The 21,861-nt window shown below is 43.2% G+C and overlaps 2 protein-coding genes across 2 annotated transcripts in view; both read right to left on the reverse strand.

Moving 5' to 3' along the window:
• Positions 1-2,747: 2,747 nt before the first annotated feature.
• On the reverse strand, positions 2,748-4,112 carry tmem169b (transmembrane protein 169b; the record flags this gene model as incomplete). Its single annotated transcript, XM_080535419.1, has 2 exons — positions 2,748-3,394; positions 3,827-4,112. 2 exons carry the CDS (start codon positions 4,110-4,112, stop codon positions 2,748-2,750), a joined length of 933 nt encoding a protein of 310 aa, XP_080391545.1.
• Positions 4,113-17,391: 13,279 nt separating this feature from the next.
• Positions 17,392-21,861, reverse strand: part of pfkla (phosphofructokinase, liver a) — a 28,911-nt gene continuing 24,441 nt past the window's right edge. The window contains exons 17-22 of the mRNA XM_080535418.1: positions 21,503-21,667; positions 20,635-20,696; positions 19,402-19,513; positions 18,301-18,400; positions 18,073-18,178; positions 17,392-17,750 (exon numbers count right to left, since the gene is read on the reverse strand). Coding sequence (XP_080391544.1) covers positions 17,603-17,750; positions 18,073-18,178; positions 18,301-18,400; positions 19,402-19,513; positions 20,635-20,696; positions 21,503-21,667 — 693 coding nt within the window. The 3' untranslated portion in view covers positions 17,392-17,602. The remainder of the gene's footprint in view (positions 17,751-18,072; positions 18,179-18,300; positions 18,401-19,401; positions 19,514-20,634; positions 20,697-21,502; positions 21,668-21,861) is intronic.

Raw genomic sequence — 21,861 nt, forward strand, 5'->3', positions numbered from 1 at the left:
TGTACCAAAGCCGGTGAAATTGATCAACAGTCGTTCACGCCTCCTAACTGGACAGATCGATATCCCAGAAGTTTAACTGACTTATGGTGTTATAATGTGATGATTAAGTGATCCCTTAATTCTTTTTTAGCAATTATTACAGCTACTTACACATTACTGGGTTACTTGTAAACTACTTGACCACTTGCTACTGTACTGTATTATCGTATTTTCCGGACTATAAGTCGCTCCGGAGTCATCAGTCAAAAAATGCGTCATGAAGAGGAAAATTATGAATTATAAATTATGAGTATGAATTAACATTTAAAAACATCTTAAATTATATATATTTTGATATATAAGTCGCACCTGACTATAAGTCGCAGGACCAGCCAAACTATGAAAACGTATAGACTTATAGTCTGGTAAATACGGTAGGCTATATTGCATTTCATCTTATTGTACTTTGCACAGCATTTTTTAGCCACTGTACCACCATTGTATTACTTTATTACTGTAGCATTACTTATTTTAGTTATTTACTTTACTTATTATTATTATTATTGTGATTTTGTATCTGAATGCTGCAATGCCAATGTTGAGGAACCAAAGCCAAAGAATTTTACTCTTGTGTTCATTGAGATGTAATAAAAGCGATTCTGATCTGATGTCACAGCGCTTCAGTTTCTCTCAGTCAGTAACTGACTGGTCATGGGTCGGACGAAGTAGTTTCAATGTAATTAACTACCTTTTCAACGTAGCTTTAGTTTGACAAACTATAGTTCTCTCAAGGGTAGCTTTAGTGTAGCTCAACTGGTTTCCTTAAAGGGAAATAATTGGGTATTCAATTAAATACATTTATATAATATGTTTAGAGGAGCTTCCCCAACACTGCATCAGCTGGTTTTGCTGGCCCATATGTTGCCAACTCCAGGGTGCCTGATAATCAGATTTAACAATACGAATCATGTGGAGAACATCAGACATGTTGTTAAAGCCCCTTATCCAACCCAGTGCCATCTGTATTTTTGACAGATTAAAATATATATAGATGGATTAAAGAGACTGCTCTGTCAGGAATGTATTCAATGTGGTCACCAAAGAACATGATAAAACGCTGTAATGCTGGGCATGCCGACATACAAAGAGTTCTATCTTTTACAATCTCAGACGGCCATTATGGACCTAGCAGAGGAGTTATTCTCATATTACCCCTAACCCTTGGGCCTGGACGCATATGTCAGAGCTGATCAAAAATCACAAATGACTCCATTGTTAAACTGTGAAAATCATTTATAATTTATTTCCTTACATTGTATCTCATGGTAAGCAACACACTTGATGTGAAAATTTGAAAATGCCAGACTCTGATTTAACCATTCATACAACAGCACAGAGCTGGTACAAACCAACAACTGAGCAACTATTGTAAGTTGTTGCTTTTGGTTCCACACATCTACATACAAACAGAGTTAGTGTCCCTCGATCCGGGTACATTTTAATTGACCTTCCCGATCACAATCTTCCAGGGTTTCAGTGCAACAAATAACTGTGATATATCAACAAATAACTGTGGTATATCAACAAATAACTGTGATATATCAACAAATAACTGTGATATATCAACATTTAACTGTGGTATATCAACAAATAACTGTGATATATCAACAATTAACTGTGATATATCAACACATAACTGTGGTATATCAACAAATAACTGTGGTATATCAATTTGTTTCACAGATCGATTTGAGTCTGGACCTTTTATAAGTTATTCTCAACGATCCCTTCATACAAAACATCAATTCACAACACTTACTAGAACTAGAGTAGCTAGTGGTCTCAAACATTATTGAAATAAATTAAATACGACTTAAAACATTACCATATGGAGCACTGTAAGAGCCAACCCAATGATGCAAATATTATCCGGAAGAACACACTTCACTGAAGAAACTGACCCAGAATAAGGAAGACAAGATACGTGAGTTGTGTTAGTAACATCAGTGATGAGCACCTGTTGGTATCTAAAATGTAAAAGTATGACAAAAACAAAAGTTTAATTCACCACTAAACGTCTGCCTCTGCCAGTCGATTATGACAACAGCTACAGAAACTACTGACCTTCATTCGATGCAATTGTGCAAAATGAGAACTCACCGCAAGCAAAAAACAATGTTAAAACACTCACTGTGATTGTGAATCGATGCATTTGAAGTGTATGCTGTTTTGTTGATTACAGTACGCACAGCAGTCATTACATACAGTTCTTTAAAAGAGATATAAATATCTTACAAAGAGAAATTCAATGTGGAGACGAAAAATGACACGCTTCAGATCCGTGGGTGTGTCCGGCGTGTCCCAAGCAGGCTTCACTCCCTCTCCATTACATTCCAGCCCAGGCCTAACACAACTGTTTCCAACAATCGGTCGTCAGTCTGGGATCGGGTCACTCACGATTCACTGAATCATGGGTCAGTTCAGTGCTGGGCTGGAACTAATACCCACACCCCCAGTAGCTCTCTAGGACAAGGGAGTCGGAGACCTCAGGGCCCAGTTGTTCAAAACGTTTAACCTGGATCAGAATCATCCTGATTCTCTTCTCTTCTCTGATCCAGGATCAGATCTATCTGGCTGATTTTGAGTCATATAAGGGAGGAAAATCAGCCAACTCGATCTGATCCTGGATAGCGATCCAGATTCTGATCCAGATTAGACGTTTTGAACAACCGGGGGGGGGGTTAACACATCGGTCCACATCGCCAGGGTCACACAGAAGAGGTCTGGGCCTGGGTGTCCCCCCCGCCGGGCGCCTTGCTCTGCAGGGTCCCGGAGAAGTTGTCGGAAGAGTCCAGCAGCTCCACGATGCTGTACGGCGAGCAGTCCTCCAGGCCCAGCTTCCCACAGGCCCAGCCGCAGAAGCCCTTCTCCAGGTCCCGCACCGACAGCCACCACTCTGCGAAGGCCCAGGACACCTGCGCGGCGGCGGCGTACAGCGCCAGGGACACCGCCATGGGCATGATGAGCACGGGGTAGAAGACGATGAGGAAGGGGCAGATGGTGATCTTGTGCCAGAATGTCCGCTCCTCGTTGTACACCAGGAAGACGTTGTACCAGGTGAGCGTGCCGTAGTAGAAGGAGGTGATGAAGGAGAGGAGGAAGACCACCGGGGCACAGGAGAGGCTCCACAGGACCACGTGGGGCCCCTGGCAGAACCCCAGTCCGCAGTGTCGCTTGGCACCCCCTTCTCCCGCCTCGCACTCGGCGTCCAGCCGCTCCTTGGACCGGGCCATGTCCCTGAGCTCCCTCTCCGTCAACGTGACATGGATGTCCACCATCTGACCCTTCTTCTTCCCCCGGGTGATGGTGCCAGTCAGGGTGACGTAGCGGCTGTCAGGGGGTAGGCTCCACCCTCCTGTCAAACACACAAGTTACAACACCGTCACCAGTGGCAAAACAGCGGTCAGTTTCAACTGTCAGTTGAACACCACACACACCACACACACACCAACACACACCAACACACACCAACACACACCAACACACACCAACACACACCACACATTGAAGCCATTTCATAAAAAACATACAGTGACGTTTTACTTGTCTCTAGTGGGCAGAGACAAGAATAATGTCGTGAAAATGATGCAAAGTGATAGACCGCTGTCAGTATGACCATCAGTGATAGCTGGAGAGTTATGGTGTGTTCGATCGAGCATCGCCCCCTCGGGGCAGCTGGGAAAGAAAAGTGACTCATCCAGTCCAGTCAATTACTAATCAGTAGGTGTCTTCACAGATCAGTCTGATGAGAGAGCGACACACAGACTGCGGCGACTGCGTCTCTCACCTTCACCCGTCGGTGTGCTGAGGAACTTGGCCCCCTCCTCTGCGCTCCTCTCCGCCCCTTCCTCCCCTCCTGGCTCCTCCCCCGAGGCCCTCTCCAGGGTGGCGTCGGAGCGGTACACGATAATGGACTCCGGCCGCGGTTCCTTCTTCTTCCTCCTCTTCCGGCGGGTGGCGGGTCCCACGTCCCCCCCCTCCTCCACGTGGTTCCCAGACACCTCTGACCTCAGGGAGATCAGCTGGGGGCTGCCCTCCCCCCCCGCCGAGGGCTGCTGCTCCGCCTGGGCCATACTGTCCTGTCCGGGACGGCTCTCTTGTTGCTTAGGCGAGGACTACCGTTGGCTTTGAAATAGAAGAAGAAGAAGAAGAAGAAGAAGAATGTTTTATTTGCCATGCAATCAATTTGTCAGTCAATTGTTCTTGGTCTTTTATTTTTAATTTTTTTTCTCAAAGCACAGGGTCAGCCATAGTCAGAGGCGCTGGAACAGTTAGGGTTTAAGTGCCTTGCTCAAGGTCACATGCAGCTCCCTCCTGAGGCGGGGATCGAGCCAGCAACCTTGCGATTGCTAGCCGGCCTCTCTAGCCTCTAGGCTAACCTATAGTCTAAGTGGACAGTCCACAGCTAAGTGTCCATTCTGTAAGAGCATTCATCCTCTGTGGGATTTAAATAACTGAACCCACAGAATAAAAAAACGGTTATGACTCATGATGATGATTCATTGCATGTTTAAGGATTTATATCATCTAATGCATTGAATGACAGCACTTTAAAAATAAAATAAAAATCTGTGTTACCAATGGCTGTCAAAACACGTTTTAATTTCAGTCTCCATCCATATATTAAGCCACCGCAGCCTTTACTGAGGCAACAAAGCATCGCAAATGATGACAATGAAATAATTAACGCATTAATCAATAGTCTTACATCAGGGTCAGATAGATACACAGTATGCATCAGTCTTGTATCAGGGTCAGATAGATACACAGTATGCATCAGTCTTGTATCAGGGTCAGATAGATACACAGTATGCATCAGTCTTCCATCAGGGTCAGATAGATACACAGTATGCATCAGTCTTACATCAGGGTCAGATAGATACACAGTATGCATCAGTCTTCCATCAGGGTCAGATAGATACACAGTATGCATCAGTCTTACATCAGGGTCAGATAGTTACACAGTATGCATCAGTCTTACATCAGGGTCAGATAGATACACAGTATGCATCAGTCTTCCATCAGGGTCAGATAGATACACAGTATGCATCAGTCTTACATCAGGGTCAGATAGATACACAGTATGCACCAGTCTTCCATCAGGGTCAGATAGACACACAGTATGCATCAGTCTTCCATCAGGGTCAGATAGACACACAGTATGCATCAGTCTTCCATCAGGGTCAGATAGACACACAGTATGCGCTACAGTGCAAAGCGCCGACACCCTTTTCTGAGGCTGAACTAACCAAACCTCATGATGGCAGAGCCCATGAGGACATGAGGACAGATATTCGGCGTTGGGTTTAAAAAACACAATTGAAACGGAAATTCTGTCAACACGTTTTACACGTGTGCATTATTGCACAAGGACACTGGTTACTGTTAATTGGGATCGGCATTAAACGAGAACAAATAATATGAAATGTTCATGTTTCCTTTCAACAGCTGACCCTCTCCCTTTAAATCACCCCCAAATGTTCCTTCTTTTGTCCACAGAGATACCGGTGTAGAACACATGCAGAACACACTAAAACATGAGTGATCTTACCTTAAAATTATTGACTACCGAATCTGAGATGATGTCATTGTAATATTATGTTGGTGTATAATGATGTTATTTGGCACCGCTCCTGTTCGGCGATACAGATGCGCTTCGCAGACGGTTTTCCTGAATAGCACTAACTCCGCCCTGCCACCTCTATGGACGCATATAGCTGACTAAATTCAAATCCTAATGCAATATGAGATTGCAATTGCATGTTCCACTTTTGCATGCATTCTTTCAGACAATATTCAAATTCAAATGCAATTCTAATGATTTGCATTTTCATTTTCATGTACCTGATGTGCACATTCGCTGTCAATATTAAAATGATAATGCAAAGCCATTTGACATTTAATTTTCAAAGTCATGCGCTGCTTTGTAGCTGACAAAATTCAAAAGTTCATTCTAATGTGCAAATGATTATGCAATCCCAAAATAGCATATTCATTTGCCACTTTTGCCTGCATTATTTGAGTCAATATTCAAATTGTAATGCAATAATGTGATACGCAATTGCATTTACATGTTCTAGGAAACAAAACAAAATTCTAACTCTCTATGCAATTCAAACGCATCCGGGTACTTTGCTCTCCCGTCATGTCCACGCCCCTTTTTGGGTGATAGAAGTGGAGAAGTTTGACTGGCGGTCAATGGAAATTTCTGGTCTTTGCTACTTTAATCCGATAAAATAAGAAAACGGTAGTGCTTTTTAGATATTAGGAGCCCAAATCCGATGGCCAGTTAGGCAAACTATTATATAGTGTCGTTGCAGATCAATGATCGACGTCGTTATATAGAGAACATTTATGAAATAGGGGTTGATTCATCAGAGCAGTCATACGTCATCTCCCTGTCATCAGGGATTTGTAGTTCTTCATTTGATTTGCCGTGTAAATCCCCAGATGAGAGTGTTACATTAGTTTTCTTAAGATTCTTAAGAAGGATAATGAATACATCTGTTCAATGGGCATTTGCCTACTGTTAATCAGTGCCTACTGTTAATCAGTATTCAGCCTGTATGGTGTATATGAAGATGTTATAGCTAGCTACGATTTATCATGAAAATAATGAACAGCAAGCTAGATCCAAAACTAGGGCCGGTGGAGGAGGGCAAGTGTCACATTGGACAGACTACCAAAACAGAAAAATAAAGTATCTTAACGACAGCAAAAGTGATGGATGTCAGAAATAGCCTACATTACCTGGAGATTCAATAAGGTACTTTTATATGACAGGATATGGGTTAGGCTTATATGACACCTGTAGCGAGATAGATAGATAGAGCCAAAAGTAAAAAGTCCCTGAGAGACCCAAGCAGGGTCTGGGCTGGTAATTGTATGACGCGCCAAACAATCCGCTGAGATGAAAAGTACGTTTTAGAGCATTTATTGAATAGAACAATCAAACTTGGCGACGTACAAAAATAATCCATAAGCGATCAAAACCAGAAAAATAACAAACAATGCGTATAGAATATAGAATAGAATAGACTTTATTGTCCTTGTACAGTTGCCTATACAATGACATTGTAGTGGTTCTTCTGAAGGTGCAAAAACAGAAAAACATATTCACATATTCACAAACACACATAACATATCACAAATATTACACACTAGACAAATTAAAAAGCGAAAATACTATAAAACAAGCTAAGAGACAATGAGGTCCGTGGTGTCAAGTGCAAATAAAGACAAAAATATTAAGAAAATAAAAACAACTATAAAAGCAAGCTAAAAGACATGAGGTCAGTGGTTCATCTGCGTCATATGCGTATAATGCGGTCAACAAAAATACATCGCTCCCCTCTCTCTCCACTACCGCCATGCAAGGTGCGCAGGTGCTTAAATTACCTTTGCAATATCACCCCCCATAACCATATGACTTCTCAATACGGTGATCAATGCAATAAACAAACAAGTAAACTCACAATAAACCAGCCTGTTATACTAAATACCCCCTAAATCATATTCATGCCTACGATCATTGATCGGCAACGACACTATATAATAGTTTGCCTAACTGGCCATCGGATTTGGGCTCCTAATATCTAAAAAGCACTACGGTTTTCTTATTTTATCGGATTAAAGTAGCAAAGACCAGAAATGTCCATTGACCGCCAGTCAAACTTCTCCACTTCTATCACCCAAAAAGGGGCGTGGACATGACGGGAGAGCAAAGTACCCGGATGCGTTTGAATTGCATAGAGAGTTAGAATTTTGTCAGCTGTAAAGCGGATGTGTTTCCTAGAACATGTAAATGCAATTGCAATTCACATTATTGCATTACAATTTGAATATTGACTAAAATAACGCAGGCAAAAGTGGCAAATGAATATGCTATTTTGGGATTGCATAGTCATTTGCACATTAGAATGAACTTTTGAATTTTGTCAGCTACAAAGCAGCGCATGACTTTGAAAATTAAATGTCAAATGGCTTTCCATTATAATGTTAATATTGACAGCGAATGTGCACATCGGGTACATGAAAATGCAAATGCAAATCATTAGAATTGCATTTGAATTTGAATATTGTCTGAAAGAATGCATGCAAAAGTGGAACATGCAATTGCAATCTCATATTGCATTAGCATTTGAATTGAGTCAGCTATATGCTTCCATACACCTCTGGCCGCCCAATCACACACCGATGGAAGACTCCGATTACAGTAAAAATGTTAATCCACGACCAGGCAGTGCGGGACAGAGGATTAGAGCAGGCCTGCAATGCACTGTTTATTCTTCTGGTCCATTGTCGAAATAAGCGACACAACAAATGTCCAATTTTACTTAATCCGAAAACGGAATTACACTTATTGCAGTAATAAGGCATTGTCGCAATTAATTAAAAGTACTTACTTTTGTCTCTTAAAGAATCGGTTTTATTTGTGTCTAGATTACCCCATCAGTGATCATGCACCTAGTCAGTTAAACAATAACATAGAGTCTGGTGTTAAGGGAACTCATATACAACACTATCTCTATGGATAACCCCAACCCAATAAATATTGGACTAGGCAAATGAATAAGTAAATAAACGATGAAATAAAGATTCAGCAACTATAATCATGTTCAGTGGAATTGTTTTAATTGTATTCAGCATTTGTCAAACATGATCATCGTCGCTCTGGTATAACAACATGTCATGTGGGTATAAAAGCTCTGTATGAAACCAGTCCATATTATTATTTCAACAAGGGAGCTGTCAAATATCTTCACACAAAATGTTGTTAACATTCCAGTTAAAACAATTCACATTTAAAACCAACTTTAAAATAACTTGACACTGAATTGTCATCAAATTGTCACAAACATCTTCACACTTCAAACTATTTTAAAACTTAAACACTGAGAAGTATCATATGGAGGGCGGATGTCGCTAAAGGAAAATCCAATCTCGCGAGGTTTATCAAAATAAACGCGGAATTTTGGAGGTCTCGCGGGACTTGCCAATTGTCGCGCAAAACAAACGGTCAGTAACGAGGCGAGCCGCCTGCTGGAGTACACTGCGAGGCGACTTCAACTAAATACCTACAAGTGAAAGGTTGTGAAAGGTGAAAGGTTGACAAGTGAAAGGTTGTGAAAGTGAAAGGTTGTGAAAGTGAAAGGTTGTGAAAGGTGAAAGGTTGCTAGCTGCTTTAAATAACTTCTTCATTTAAAATATCAAACAAGAACTACAGCCACACCACGAACACTGCTGTGCTACACAGGTAGGTGAAGTTAGACATTAGCCTGTTAGCTGTAACCTAGCAACATTAGCCTGTTAGCTGTAACTACTAGCTAACTGTTGTATGAATAATAAGTACATTAAAGAAAGGCCACTCCTTGTTTCAGCCTCACCTGCTGTAATGGCCGATCAGGATACCTTGGTTGATTTGGATAAACTCCTTCTCCAGCTTGGTAATATTTTATTATTATTATTATTTATTTTTAGAAGTCCTGTGATAAAGATTGGTCACAAGCTAACATTAGCTAATGGTAATGTAAATCTAACCATGTAAATCTGATCTGTATGGGGACATGTAGCCTTGGAGACCCGTGAGCTGACTCAGAAGAAGGACGACTCAAAGAAACAGATTCAATGTAAGTGAAACTCTACCTTTATGCAAGCATACTAGTAACTAGCCTGTCTGTTGAAAGGTGTTGTGTTTGGATGGGACTGCATCTTGTAACAGAGACGTCAGGGAGAACTATAGGCAGCTGCCTAGCCTCCTGTAAGTTACAATGAGGAGGTCTGTATTGCAGCTTTGGCTTAGAGGCCTTCTTGACCTTATGTTATAGTCAAGTGTTGCTGCTCCCAAGCCCACATCACCTGTTCCCCCACAAAGGCAATGATAGCTAGATGTTAAAGACGTTGTGAGATGTATTTATTTTAATTGTTACAGTTAGGATTGGTGTTCATTAAACAGTTTGTTGTATTGTCACGCCAGCTATCAAAGATAACATTGCTGAGAGGAAGTCTTTCATTGAAGAAACCAAAACAAAGATAAGGAAACTTGAGGAGGAATCATATCATAAACAAGCTATTGTGAAGCATTTCAAAGCCAGTGCAAAAAGGTGAAGTATAATTATTGTTGTTAGGAAAGTAATATATATCTGAGCATTTACTGTACATGAAAATCATTTGGCTATTAGTTGAATTTAGAAATGTTGTCTTATATGATTTGTCCTAAGTCGTGTTTTGTATGTACAGGCCTGCTGCTGATTTAATGAATTCATCAAGGTACTAACTTCTGTTCTCTAGTATGAAAGGTCACAGCACCCATCTGCAGCAGTATAAGATGACATTGCAGGCGGAACTAGAGAGGGCACAGGAGAACTGTAATCAAGACATGTGAGTTTAGTGCCCTTTTGGCCGACAGTCTGTTCAACAAACCAGAACAATGACGGTGTATTAATACTCCTCCCAACTCCCATTTGTCAACCCAAGGAAAATGTACAAAGACAGAATAGAACTCTACCGGGAGCTTTACCAGCAGCGCAAAGAGCTTTGCCACCAACAACCTCTTGCCAAAACCCTTCTGGCGCTCCAGACTGAGAAAGAACAGATAGAATGTAGGATCCAAGCTCATGAGGAACAAATACTTGCAAAACAGAAGGAACTTCAGCATCTACAAGGTCAATTAACTTTAACTTTAACTCATTTTGTTTCACTAAATGTCTTGTACTGTATACTGTAATGGACCTATCACTAAGCCACGCCCCGAAATATAAATTGTCCAATCGTATCCAGCAAAAGTCACTACAGGCAGAAAACTCGGACAAACACATATATCGCTAATATACAAAATATTCTATTACTTGCTGTGGTAAATCAGAAATCAGAAATTTGCCAACTCCCGCCATTGTAAGTCATTGAATGTCATTCAGTCACGGTCGGTCAGTCAGTCACTGTCAGTGAAGCGTTGTTTGTTTGTCCAAGTTTTCAAAGGGGGCGTGGCTAAGCGATAGGTCCATTGGAAAACTAGTTTAGCCATTTAGTCATTTCCCCCATCTAGGTCAAACAAGCGATTCATCTCCCATCAAGAACCAATCTGAAAGGTAGGCCTTCGGACCGTTCATTTCAACAGAACTATTTTCGATCTCTCTTAGGTTCAAAGTCAGTAAAAAGTTAATAATATGAGTATCTGTAGTATTTATTTATTGACTCCTGAACCCCCCCACCTGTCTAAACACCTGTCTCTCTACACCTGCCTCTCTACACCTGGACCCCCACCTGTCTCTCTACACCTGTCTCTCTACACCTGGACCCCCACCTGTCTCTCTACACCTGCCTCTCTACACCTGGACCCCCACCTGTCTCCCCCCATCTGTCTCTCTACACCTGTCTCTCTACACCTGTCTCTCTACACCTGTCTCTCTACACCTGTCTCTCTACACCTGTCTCCCCCCATCTGTCTCTCTACACCTGTCTCTCTACACCTGTCTCCCCCCACCTGTCTCTCTACACCTGTCTCCCCCCACCTGTCTCTCTACACCTGTCTCTCTACACCTGGACCCCCCCACCTGTCTACACACCTGTCTCTCTACACCTGACTTTGTTGTGCAGCGTTACTGGTCACCTGAATGCAGCAGCAGAGCAGGAAAGCCAGTCAGAACATCAGCCAGAGGACGACGTTCACGCTTATGTCGACATCTCCTCCCTCCACCTCACCCAGCCCCAGGTAGACACCTCCCTCCCTCCACCTCACCCAGCCCCAGGTAGACATCTCCTCCCTCCACCTCACCCAGCCCCAGGTAGACATCTCCTCCGTCCACCTCACCCAGCCCCAGGTAGACATCTCCTCCCTCCACCTCACCCAGCCCCAGGTAGACATCTCCTCCCTCCACCTCACCCAGCCCAAGGTAGACATCTCCTCCCTCCACCTCACCCAGCCCCAGGTAGACATCTCCTCCCTCCACCTCACCCAGCCCCAGGTAGACATCTCCTCCCTCCACCTCACCCAGCCCCAGGCAGACATCTCCTCCCTCCACCTCACCCAGCCCCAGGTAGACACCTCCCTCCACCTCACCCAGCCCCAGGTAGACATCTCCACCCTCCACCTCACCCAGCCCCAGGTAGACACCTCCCTCCACCTCACCCAGCCCCAGGTAGACACCTCCCTCCACCTCACCCAGCCCCAGGTAGACATCTCCACCCTCCACCTCACCCAGCCCCAGGTAGACATCTCCTCCCTCCACCTCACCCAGCCCCAGGCAGACATCTCCTCCCTCCACCTCACCCAGCCCCAGGTAGACACCTCCCTCCCTCCACCTCGACCAGCCCAAGGTAGACATCTGGCCCCTAACGTCACCCCTCTCACTCTGGCCTCTCTCAGTTAGTGATTTACCCGGTGTTGTGTAGCTATAATGGGCGGTGAATAGAACAGATCAATCATGCAATGAAGGGGGTGGTGTAGCACACTAAGGGGCATGCACAAACATCAGGGTCCCTGGTTCGATTCTGGCCGTCGACATCTCCTGCATGTCTCATCTCCCCCTCTCTCACCCATCCTTCCTGTCAATCTCTACTGTCTCTAGCGTCCTGTTAAAGCAGAAATGCCATAAGGACATCATGCAGCGAAGATTCTTTGTTTTAGGATTGAGTAGTAATGTAATTAAATGATCAATTGGGTATCGTTAACCCAATTCGACAAAACGAAAGTGGTCGCTCACTACACGTCTTTCAGCATGCGTAGTGCCAGCTCTCGTGAACCTGGACTCATTTTCCAGGGTTGTCACCAGAGAGTGGTGGAGGGAATGATTGATGAGAATCAGGAGAGAAACCTTGGCCGAGATGCAACAGGAGACGCAAGTTTCGAGTTGCCATCAAACCCAGAGTCAATGGGTAAGGTGTTTTATAACAGTCAATGGGTAAGGTGTTTTATATCAGAGTCATTGGGTAAGGTGTTTTATATCAGAGTCAATGGGTAAGGTGTTTTATATCAGAGTCAATGGGTAAGGTGTTTTATAGCAGAGTCACATGTGGACAGTAACATGTGGTGTTTTTATAACTGAACAATGCTTCACTTTGAGATCTGATCGTTACTATCATGTTACAAATTTGTATTTATAACAATGGAGAAGATTTTAGACATTTTAAAATGTTTCGATATGGTTTTGTTTTTGTATTTATCCTCTAGATCAGAGCATGGATCAGGACCAGGGATGCGGAGCAGAGGAACAGGTCCTGTGTATATTGTTGACCAACATGTAGGACTACTGTACAGGGTTCCCACGGGTCTTTGAAATCCTTGAAAGTTTGTGAATTTGAGAAAAATCAAGGTCTTAAAAGTTTTTAAAAATAGACATGGATCATTGAAAGTGCTTGAATTCCCCTCTAGATCCCCACTAAATTCTCATCTAGATCTGTCTCAAACTATGCTGTGTTAGGTCCTTGAATTTGAGGGAATTGAGTCTTGTAAGTCCTTGAAAGGTGCTTGAATTTGATGTTTCAGAAGGTGTGGGAACCCTGGAAAACAGAAACCAGATGCTTACTGTCTGACATATGTCCGATATGCAATGCAGGAGAATTGTTGTGTTATATATACTGAATTTTATGTGAAAGCTAAATTAGAAGAAAGGTTTTTGTGAATAGGTGGAGCAGCTTAACATAGCGAAGGTACTGGAGCCTGAGGTGGAGGAGGGAGAACCAGAGGGAGATGAGCAGGCAGCGCACCCTGCTGGTGAGGAGGAACATGAGGGGGGCGCGACCTGCCCTCAGTCCTCACCTGTGAGAACCCATCCTCAGTCTTCACCTGCACGAATGAAAGCTTACTCCACCACCCCAACCTTCTCACTCAAGTAAGACATTCCACACTTAAGAATTCGTACATACTGAACAAGATAACCCACTGATTCCCTGTTGTTACTACCATAAATAATGGGGCAATTTCCCAGACAAAGATTAGGCCTAGTCCGGGATTCAATCACACTTTCAATGGACAATCTCCATGAGATGAACGACTACCCGAATCGCAACGGAGTTTAGACGAAACCACGCCCACTTCTGTGTGACGTGCGTCGCCCGCTGCGTTGCTATGGACACCGCAGCTCTCGGCCGTAACCCTAACCCTAACCATAGCTAGCATACATTTTCCTAAACCCAACCCTAACCTTAACCCTAAAGCCCAATTTATACTTCTGCGTAAAATCTACGCCGTAGCCTGCGTAGGCCAGGAGCCTACGCCGTACCTTTTCGCGCACCTCTCCGAAAATGTAACTACGCGGCACACCTACACAGACCGTAAGAACTGTGATTGGTCCGCCTGGTAGCGTCACGTGATTCCGACTTCTTTCTTCCGCTTCTCATCCGCTGCTAGACCGCCATATTTGAAACATGGATCAAGTGGTAATAGGCTAGGTGCACGATCTCACTACTTCCTGAAAGGCACCTGGCATGAACATATCCTGTCTCACTCTATTGGTTTAATTGATTAATCAGCTGTGCGGTAAACCGTTGGAACACACAGTGCACAGCTGATTAATCAATTAAACCAATAGAGTGAGACAGGATATGTTCATGCCAGGTGCCTTTCAGGAAGTAGTGAGATCGTGCACCTAGCCTATTGCAGGGCGACGCAGACCGACCAACGCAGAACTATAAATTGGGAGAGCCCTTGCGTAGGCTACGGCGTAGCCGCGCGTAAATTCGACGCAGAAGTATAAATTGGGCTTAACCCTAACCTTAACTGTGATCCAGCATCAACATCTCCCTCTCGCCTCCCTCACGCATCGTGTACGTCATATGTGGAAATAGGCGTGGTTTTGTCTAAACTCCGTTGCGATTCGGGTACGGGCGTCCTGGAAACCAGCCCGTAGTGTCAAGACTAAAGTTCAACGTCATGTTAAATCTTTCAGCAGTAGCCCCGGGAGTTCACCAGGCCGCCAGGACGGCTCTGAAGCGAAGTCGCCAGGTTTTCTATTCGGCGTGAGCACGACTCCCACCACACCTGGCTTCTCTGGGTTTGACCTGGGCTCCTCCCAAGAGGAGGTGAGGAAGAGCAACTAGAGAATGACACATCTTTGCAAAGATGACTTAATGTCCAAATCTGAATTAAAACATCTCCATTTGTCCGTTGCAGGAAAGCCCTTTCTCTTTTACAAGCTCATACTTCAGTGAAAAGGTACCAATTTTCTATTCATACATGTTAGTCTCAGTGAAAAGGTACCAGTTTTCTATTCATACATGTTAGTCTCAGTGAGATGAAAAGGTACCAGTTTTCTATTCATACAGGTTAGTCTCAGTGAGATGAAATGTATTTTTCAAGAGAGGCCTGTTTCAACAGCAGCAGCAACAACTTACACACACAGACACAACATTGAACAACCCATGGACACACATACAGTACAACAGTCACATATAGAAACAGTCTACATGTTGCAGAGCTTTGTGGCTAAATGATCTGTGCAGAATGTTGTTGCTAGTTTGTCTTAACGCTTGTGTCTTTTCAGAAACCCTCTGGATCCAAACACTCCAGTGGTAAACATACTCTATTGTTGAAGTTCTGGCCTGTACTGTTTGCATCTCTCACACTGGGCTTAATGAATGAATACTTCATGTGAAGTGTCATGTACTTGTTTGTTTTGCAGGCTTCCTGATTGACCAAGGTGAAAGGTCAGAAGATAGTTTCGAGTTCTCTTTCGGTGCCAAGACCCCCGAGCAGACCTCAGTCAGCCGCGAGACGCAGGGGCCTGGGGATGCCTTCCCGTTCTCTTTTAACTTTGGGAAGTTTTAGAAAAGCTTCTGCTGCAGTGAAGACTTCACAAAGGGTTGTGTAATGAGTTTCCTGTTTCTGTCCCTGATTTCCTGTTGTAATTTGTGTTGATTTTTACAACAATTGCTGGAAGTACAATAACTCTACATACATACCAACACCACCGGCAATGGTTATCCTTTGGGGTTATAATGCGGATGTTTTTGTTGTTCTTAACTCTATGCCTGTTGTATTAGAGACTAGTTGAGACTATTCAATTATATTATTATTCAATTATATTATTATTATTAATTATTCAATTATATTATTATAGTTGAGACTATTCAACTGTTGGATGGAAATTCCACGTAAGATGTGATCTTGAAATTGGTTTATTTTTCACTTTAACATGTTTGTTTAACATTTTAACATGTTTGTTTAACATTTTAACATGTTTGTTTTTACATATGGTAATTAAATAAAATGCACAGAACTATCAACTGTTTTTATTGATGGCATTTCCTTACATTGGGTCTGTATCAAAATGCATCACAATTACATTTACTCACATTTCTGCTTTGACGACATCTCTATTGTAAGAACAACAACATACAAAGCAAAAAATATACCACAGGTGTAATTGCACGTGTTTAGTGTACTGCATATTGATTATATATTATATTGACTATATAATATCTGAGTGATTTGCTGTTCAGTTCGGCTGGTGACATAATCACTGATTGATCACTGAAACTAACTGCAGTATTGAAAGTGTTGGTCCCATGAGATCATTGTCACATTAAACACAAAAGTTATTTCCATTACAATATCACAGGTAAGGGTTTACATAATGGATACAGCAGTTTCATAGACATCTAGTGTTCATCGTGACGCAGTAAAAGCCTGTTCTAATAAGTGCAATTAAACAACATCCTTACCATTTCCCTTACTTCACCATTTACTGTACGTACAATATTTCTTAGCTTCTGGTCGAGGTGATCTTTTGATACTACTGTTTGATTATATAATTTCAAATACTTTAGTGAATCTTACATTCTTGTAAGAGCACCTTTACATTCTAAAACCTCACAAATGTAGCACATTGCGGTATTAGAGATTACGTAAAAAGAAAATCAAAAACAATCATTGAGAATGTTACAGTATCATAACTTTAGACATTTTGCGACATTCTTTGCTTGGTCATAATGTATATATTGCCTTTGGGCCCTAAAAGTATTATGTTTGCAATTTGAATAAGACAATACTTATACAAATAAGTATTTAAATTACTCATCCAATACATAAACTCTTACTTTACATTCCTTCAGTACCTAAACTATTACTAAAAGTGATATTTCTGTTAAAGGACACAAGGAACTGGCTGGCATCAGTAGGTTTGGTCAGTCTGAGGCACACACCACAGCGGTAAGCACCCTTCTGGTGGTGATGGGGGGGGGGTACAGGACTTCTGGTGGTGATGGGGGGGGGGGGGGGAGACAGGACTTCTGGTGATGGGGGGGGAGACAGGACTTCTGGTGGTGATGGGGGGGGGGGGGTACAGGACTTCTGGTGGTGATGGGGGGGGGGGGGTACAGGACCTCTGGTGATGATGGGGGGGTACAGGACTTCTTGTGGTGATGGGGGGGTACAGGACTGGTGGCATCAGGGAGGGAGAGAGAGGCTGGAATGACATCCCAGGGCTTCTAGAATGTTTAGAACCCAGGGCTTCTAGAACGTTTAGAACAGAGGGCTTCTAGAACGTTTAGAACTAGAACGCTTAGAACTAGAACGCTTAGATCCCAGGGCTTCTAGAACGTTTAGAACCCAGGGCTTCTAGAACGTTTAGAACCCGGTGTCAATGCTGAGGGAGCGGCGCGTCACGTGTTCTATCTCCCCGGGGACGTACTCGTTGAAGCTGGTCTGGTACTTGGCCAACATCTTCAGCATCAGACGCATGCTCAGCCACCACTGCACCTTGGGCATGCGGTGCCTGCAGAGTGAGAGATAAGAGATCTCAGTCTGACATCACCTATAAAACTAACTAAGGACTTTGATAGGAAACCATACAACCATTGCATTTACCAGAAGCTTTTATACAAAGCGACTTACAACAAATACATTTGTCTGAGTAAGTGAATCATCTATCCATCAGTCATCATAAGAAAAATAAATCTATGCAAGACCAGGGGCCATTGGCAATCACAATACTAGAAGTATAATCGGACGCGGTCCTTTTTTTCTCCTCAATGGATTGCATTTTAAATGCGCAGCAGTCAGGCTTTGGCTCTGGGAGGAGGACGACCTCTACTTACTCAAAGTCAGTCTGAGCCTTCAGGTCTGTCACAGGGATGAAGGAGATCACCTTCTTGGTCAGGCCAAGGACACACGCCGTGTCTGCTGTGTTGGCGAACACACGGCCTGGCGGAGGTAGAAACACAGACATGGAGGTAGAAACACAGACATGGAGGTTCTTTTTCATTCTTCCTGTTCTCCATGTCACTGGTCTGTTGTTACCATGGCAACAGTTCCTGTCAACATACCTTGTCTGAAGTTCTCTGCCATCCTCTCAGTGAGCCACAGCACCGCCTTCACACCCAGCTTGGTGCCAAAGTTGCGATCGAAAGGCGAGGGGGACCCTCCCTAAAGACAGACACCACGTCAGTGACATAGTAGCATATAGAAAGGCGAGGGGGACCCTCCCTAAAGACAGACACCACGTCAGGGACATAGTAGCATATAGAAAGGCGAGGGGGACCCTCCCTAAAGACAGACACCACGTCAGTGACATAGTAGCATATAGAAAGGCGAGGGGGACCCTCCCTAAAGACAGACACCACATCAGTGACATAGTAGCATATAGAAAGGCGAGGGGGACCCTCCCTAAAGACAGACACCACGTCAGGGACATAGTAGCATATAGAAAGGCGAGGGGGACCCTCCCTAAAGACAGACACCACGTCAGTGACATAGTAGCATATCGAAAGGCGAGGGGGACCCTCCCTAAAGACAGACACCACGTCAGTGACATAGTAGCATATAGAAAGGCGAGGGGGACCCTCCCTAAAGACAGACACCACGTCAGTGACATAGTAGCATATAGAAAGGCGAGGGGGACCCTCCCTAAAGACAGACACCACGTCAGTGACATAGTAGCATATATAAAGGCGAGGGGGACCCTCCCTAAAGACAGACACCACGTAAGTGACATAGTAGCATATAGAATACATAACTTGAAACCCAACCCATCTTTGTAAGGTTGGGTTTAGACGTCTCATTTGAGCTCTATGATGTTAGTTGAACCCAGACCTGCTGGAGGTATTATTATTTTAAAATATTTCTAAGTTTCTGGTCTAGGTGATCTTTTGATGCTACTGTAATGTTCGACCATATAACTTCAAATACTTTAGTGAATCTTACACTCTTGTTTGTTAGGTTGGGCCTCATTTGAGCTCTATGATGTATTTTTTTTTACATTTTATAATTGTTTCATTTATTTAACCTTTATTTAACCAGGAGGTCCCTTGAGATTACAATCTCTTTTTCAGGGAGGCCTGGCCAAGACAGCACACCAGTACAAGGTTACAACATTGGAGAATAAAACATAATAGAACAGATAAATATGAGGCTAGCTGGTCCCAGACCTGCTGGAGGTGTCCGAGCACGTTGACGCGGCAGTCGAAGATGCCCCGCCCCTCTGCAGAGTACAGCTTGTGGATGAAGTCTGTGGTGTAGTGCTTGTGACACTTCTCGTTCCTATGGAAACAGCCAGCACAGCATGAGACACTACCTGTACTTGGGGGGGAGGCATTCATTCCCCAGTTAGGGTTAGGATTAGGGATATTTTTGTATTATTATACTATATATATATATATATATATATATATATATATATATATATAGTATACACACTATACTACTATTATTATATTTTATATTATACTAATTTAGGGCAGTTTTTTCTTTTCTTAATGTGTGAATATACTGTAGTATCCCAATGCATACTGTAGTTTTCAGGTCACTGCCAATCCAGTGAAAAGCCATACTAAGAGCTCTGCAGTCCACTGGAAAAAGGTTCCACAGTAGTAGACAAAGTTACTGAGTCTAGGGAATTGTTCTTTTCTAATCTGTCTCATTAACACGTTGGACAAAGTCCTGGTTTAATTAGGTTTAATTAGGTTTCAGTAAGGCAGCAATTCTCCACTGTGAAATCCTCCTTAATTCATTACAATGTCTGAGCAACAACACATGGTTGTTTATGCTAATAGGGCTGTTTAACCCTAACATGACAGGGTTGTTTATGCTAATAGGGTTGTTTAACCCTAACATGAGACAGGGTTGTTTATGCTAATAGGGCTGTTTAACCCTAACATGACAGGGTTGTTTATGCTAATAGGGTTGTTTAACCCTAACATGACAGGGTTGTTTATGCTAATAGGGCTGTTTAACCCTAACATGACATGGTTGTTTATGCTAATAGGGCTGTTTAACCCTAACATGACAGGGTTGTTTATGCTAATAGGGTTGTTTAACCCTAACATGAGACAGGGTTGTTTATGCTAATAGGGCTGTTTAACCCTAACATGAGACAGGGTTGTTTAACCCTAACATGAGACAGGGTTGTTTATGCTAATAGGCCTGTTTAACCCTAACATGACAGGGTTGTTTATGCTAATAGGGTTGTTTAACCCTAACATGAGACAGGGTTGTTTATGCTAATAGGGCTGTTTAACCCTAACATGAGACAGGGCTGTTTAACCCTAACATGAGACAGGGCTGTTTAACCCTAACATGAGACAGGGTTGTTTAACCCTAACATGAGACAGGGTTGTTTAACCCTAACACGAGACAGGGTTGTTTACTCTCTCATCTCTCACCTGAGGACCAGACCTCGCTGGATATCCTTCTTCATCTTCTCTGTTAAATGTTCCACATTGGTCTGTGAAAGGTTAAAGGTCGTTATAGTAGGGTATCTGCATGACATTTTTTGCATTATTGCATACATTGCATTATTAAAGCCGACTCGCACTTATTCATGTCATATTGCGCCTATATAATATATTGTTTGTTTATGTGCAATTAATGCACATATTCTTTATTTGTATTTATTTGTTTATTTAAAAGGGACAATGGACATTGACTCTCCCTGAATTAGCTGGGTAGCTAAATTACATCAGCAGTCCCTGGGCAGGTAAATCCACAGGGGAAATACGGCCTCTGGTGTTATAAACTATTTACTATTTAGAACTACAGGACATTGAAATATCACATAAAACAGAACTACAGGAAATAAAAACATCACACTTTACACTCAAGAAAACATTACATCAAATATTAAATCCTAAAAAAAATAAAAGAAAGAAAAAGGTTTTGGCTCTATGTGGTCAGTGGTCACATGATTGGTTATCTATCAGCCATAATGTCAGAATGCTCATTCTGTACAAACAGTGCATGATAAACATAAGCAGAAGCGTGGTAATATATTTTGGATAAATAAACGGAGCACAGGTTGCGGCTGCGGAGGCAGGCTAATGTACAAGAGGCGCCATCTAGTGGTCTTCGTGTGTCATTGACAGCTTCCCTTCTAAAGACTTAGGCCGTTGTAATTGTAGGTGAAAATGGCGCGGCGTTTGTAGTGTTAAATGCTCCACGTTGGTCTGTGAAAGGTTAAAGGTCGTTACAGTAGTCTCAGCGAGGCGTGGATAAGTCTGAAAGGTCAAGCGGTCGGCCACGCTCTGGTCTCACCTTTAGGTCGTGGATGTTGAAGGGGTCCTCGAATATGTAGGCGGCGTCGGCGCCCACGGCGATGCCGGTGATGGTTGCCAGGTAACCGCAGAAGCCCCCCATGGTCTCCACCACAAACACACGCCTCTTGGTCCCCGTGGCAGACTGCTTGATCTTGTCACAACCCTGAGGAGACAAGAGAGGACAACACAGCCCTGAGGAGAGGACAACACAGCCCTGAGGAGAGGACAACACAGCCCTGAGGAGAGGACAACACAGCCCTGAGGAGAGGACAACACAGCCCTGAGGAGAGGACAACACAGCCCTGAGGAGAGGACAACACAGCCCTGAGGAGAGGACAACACAGCCCTGAGGAGAGG

This window comes from Nansenia antarctica, assembly GCF_963989245.1.
Source record: "Nansenia antarctica genome assembly, chromosome: 7".
Lineage (NCBI taxonomy): Eukaryota > Metazoa > Chordata > Actinopteri > Argentiniformes > Microstomatidae > Nansenia > Nansenia antarctica.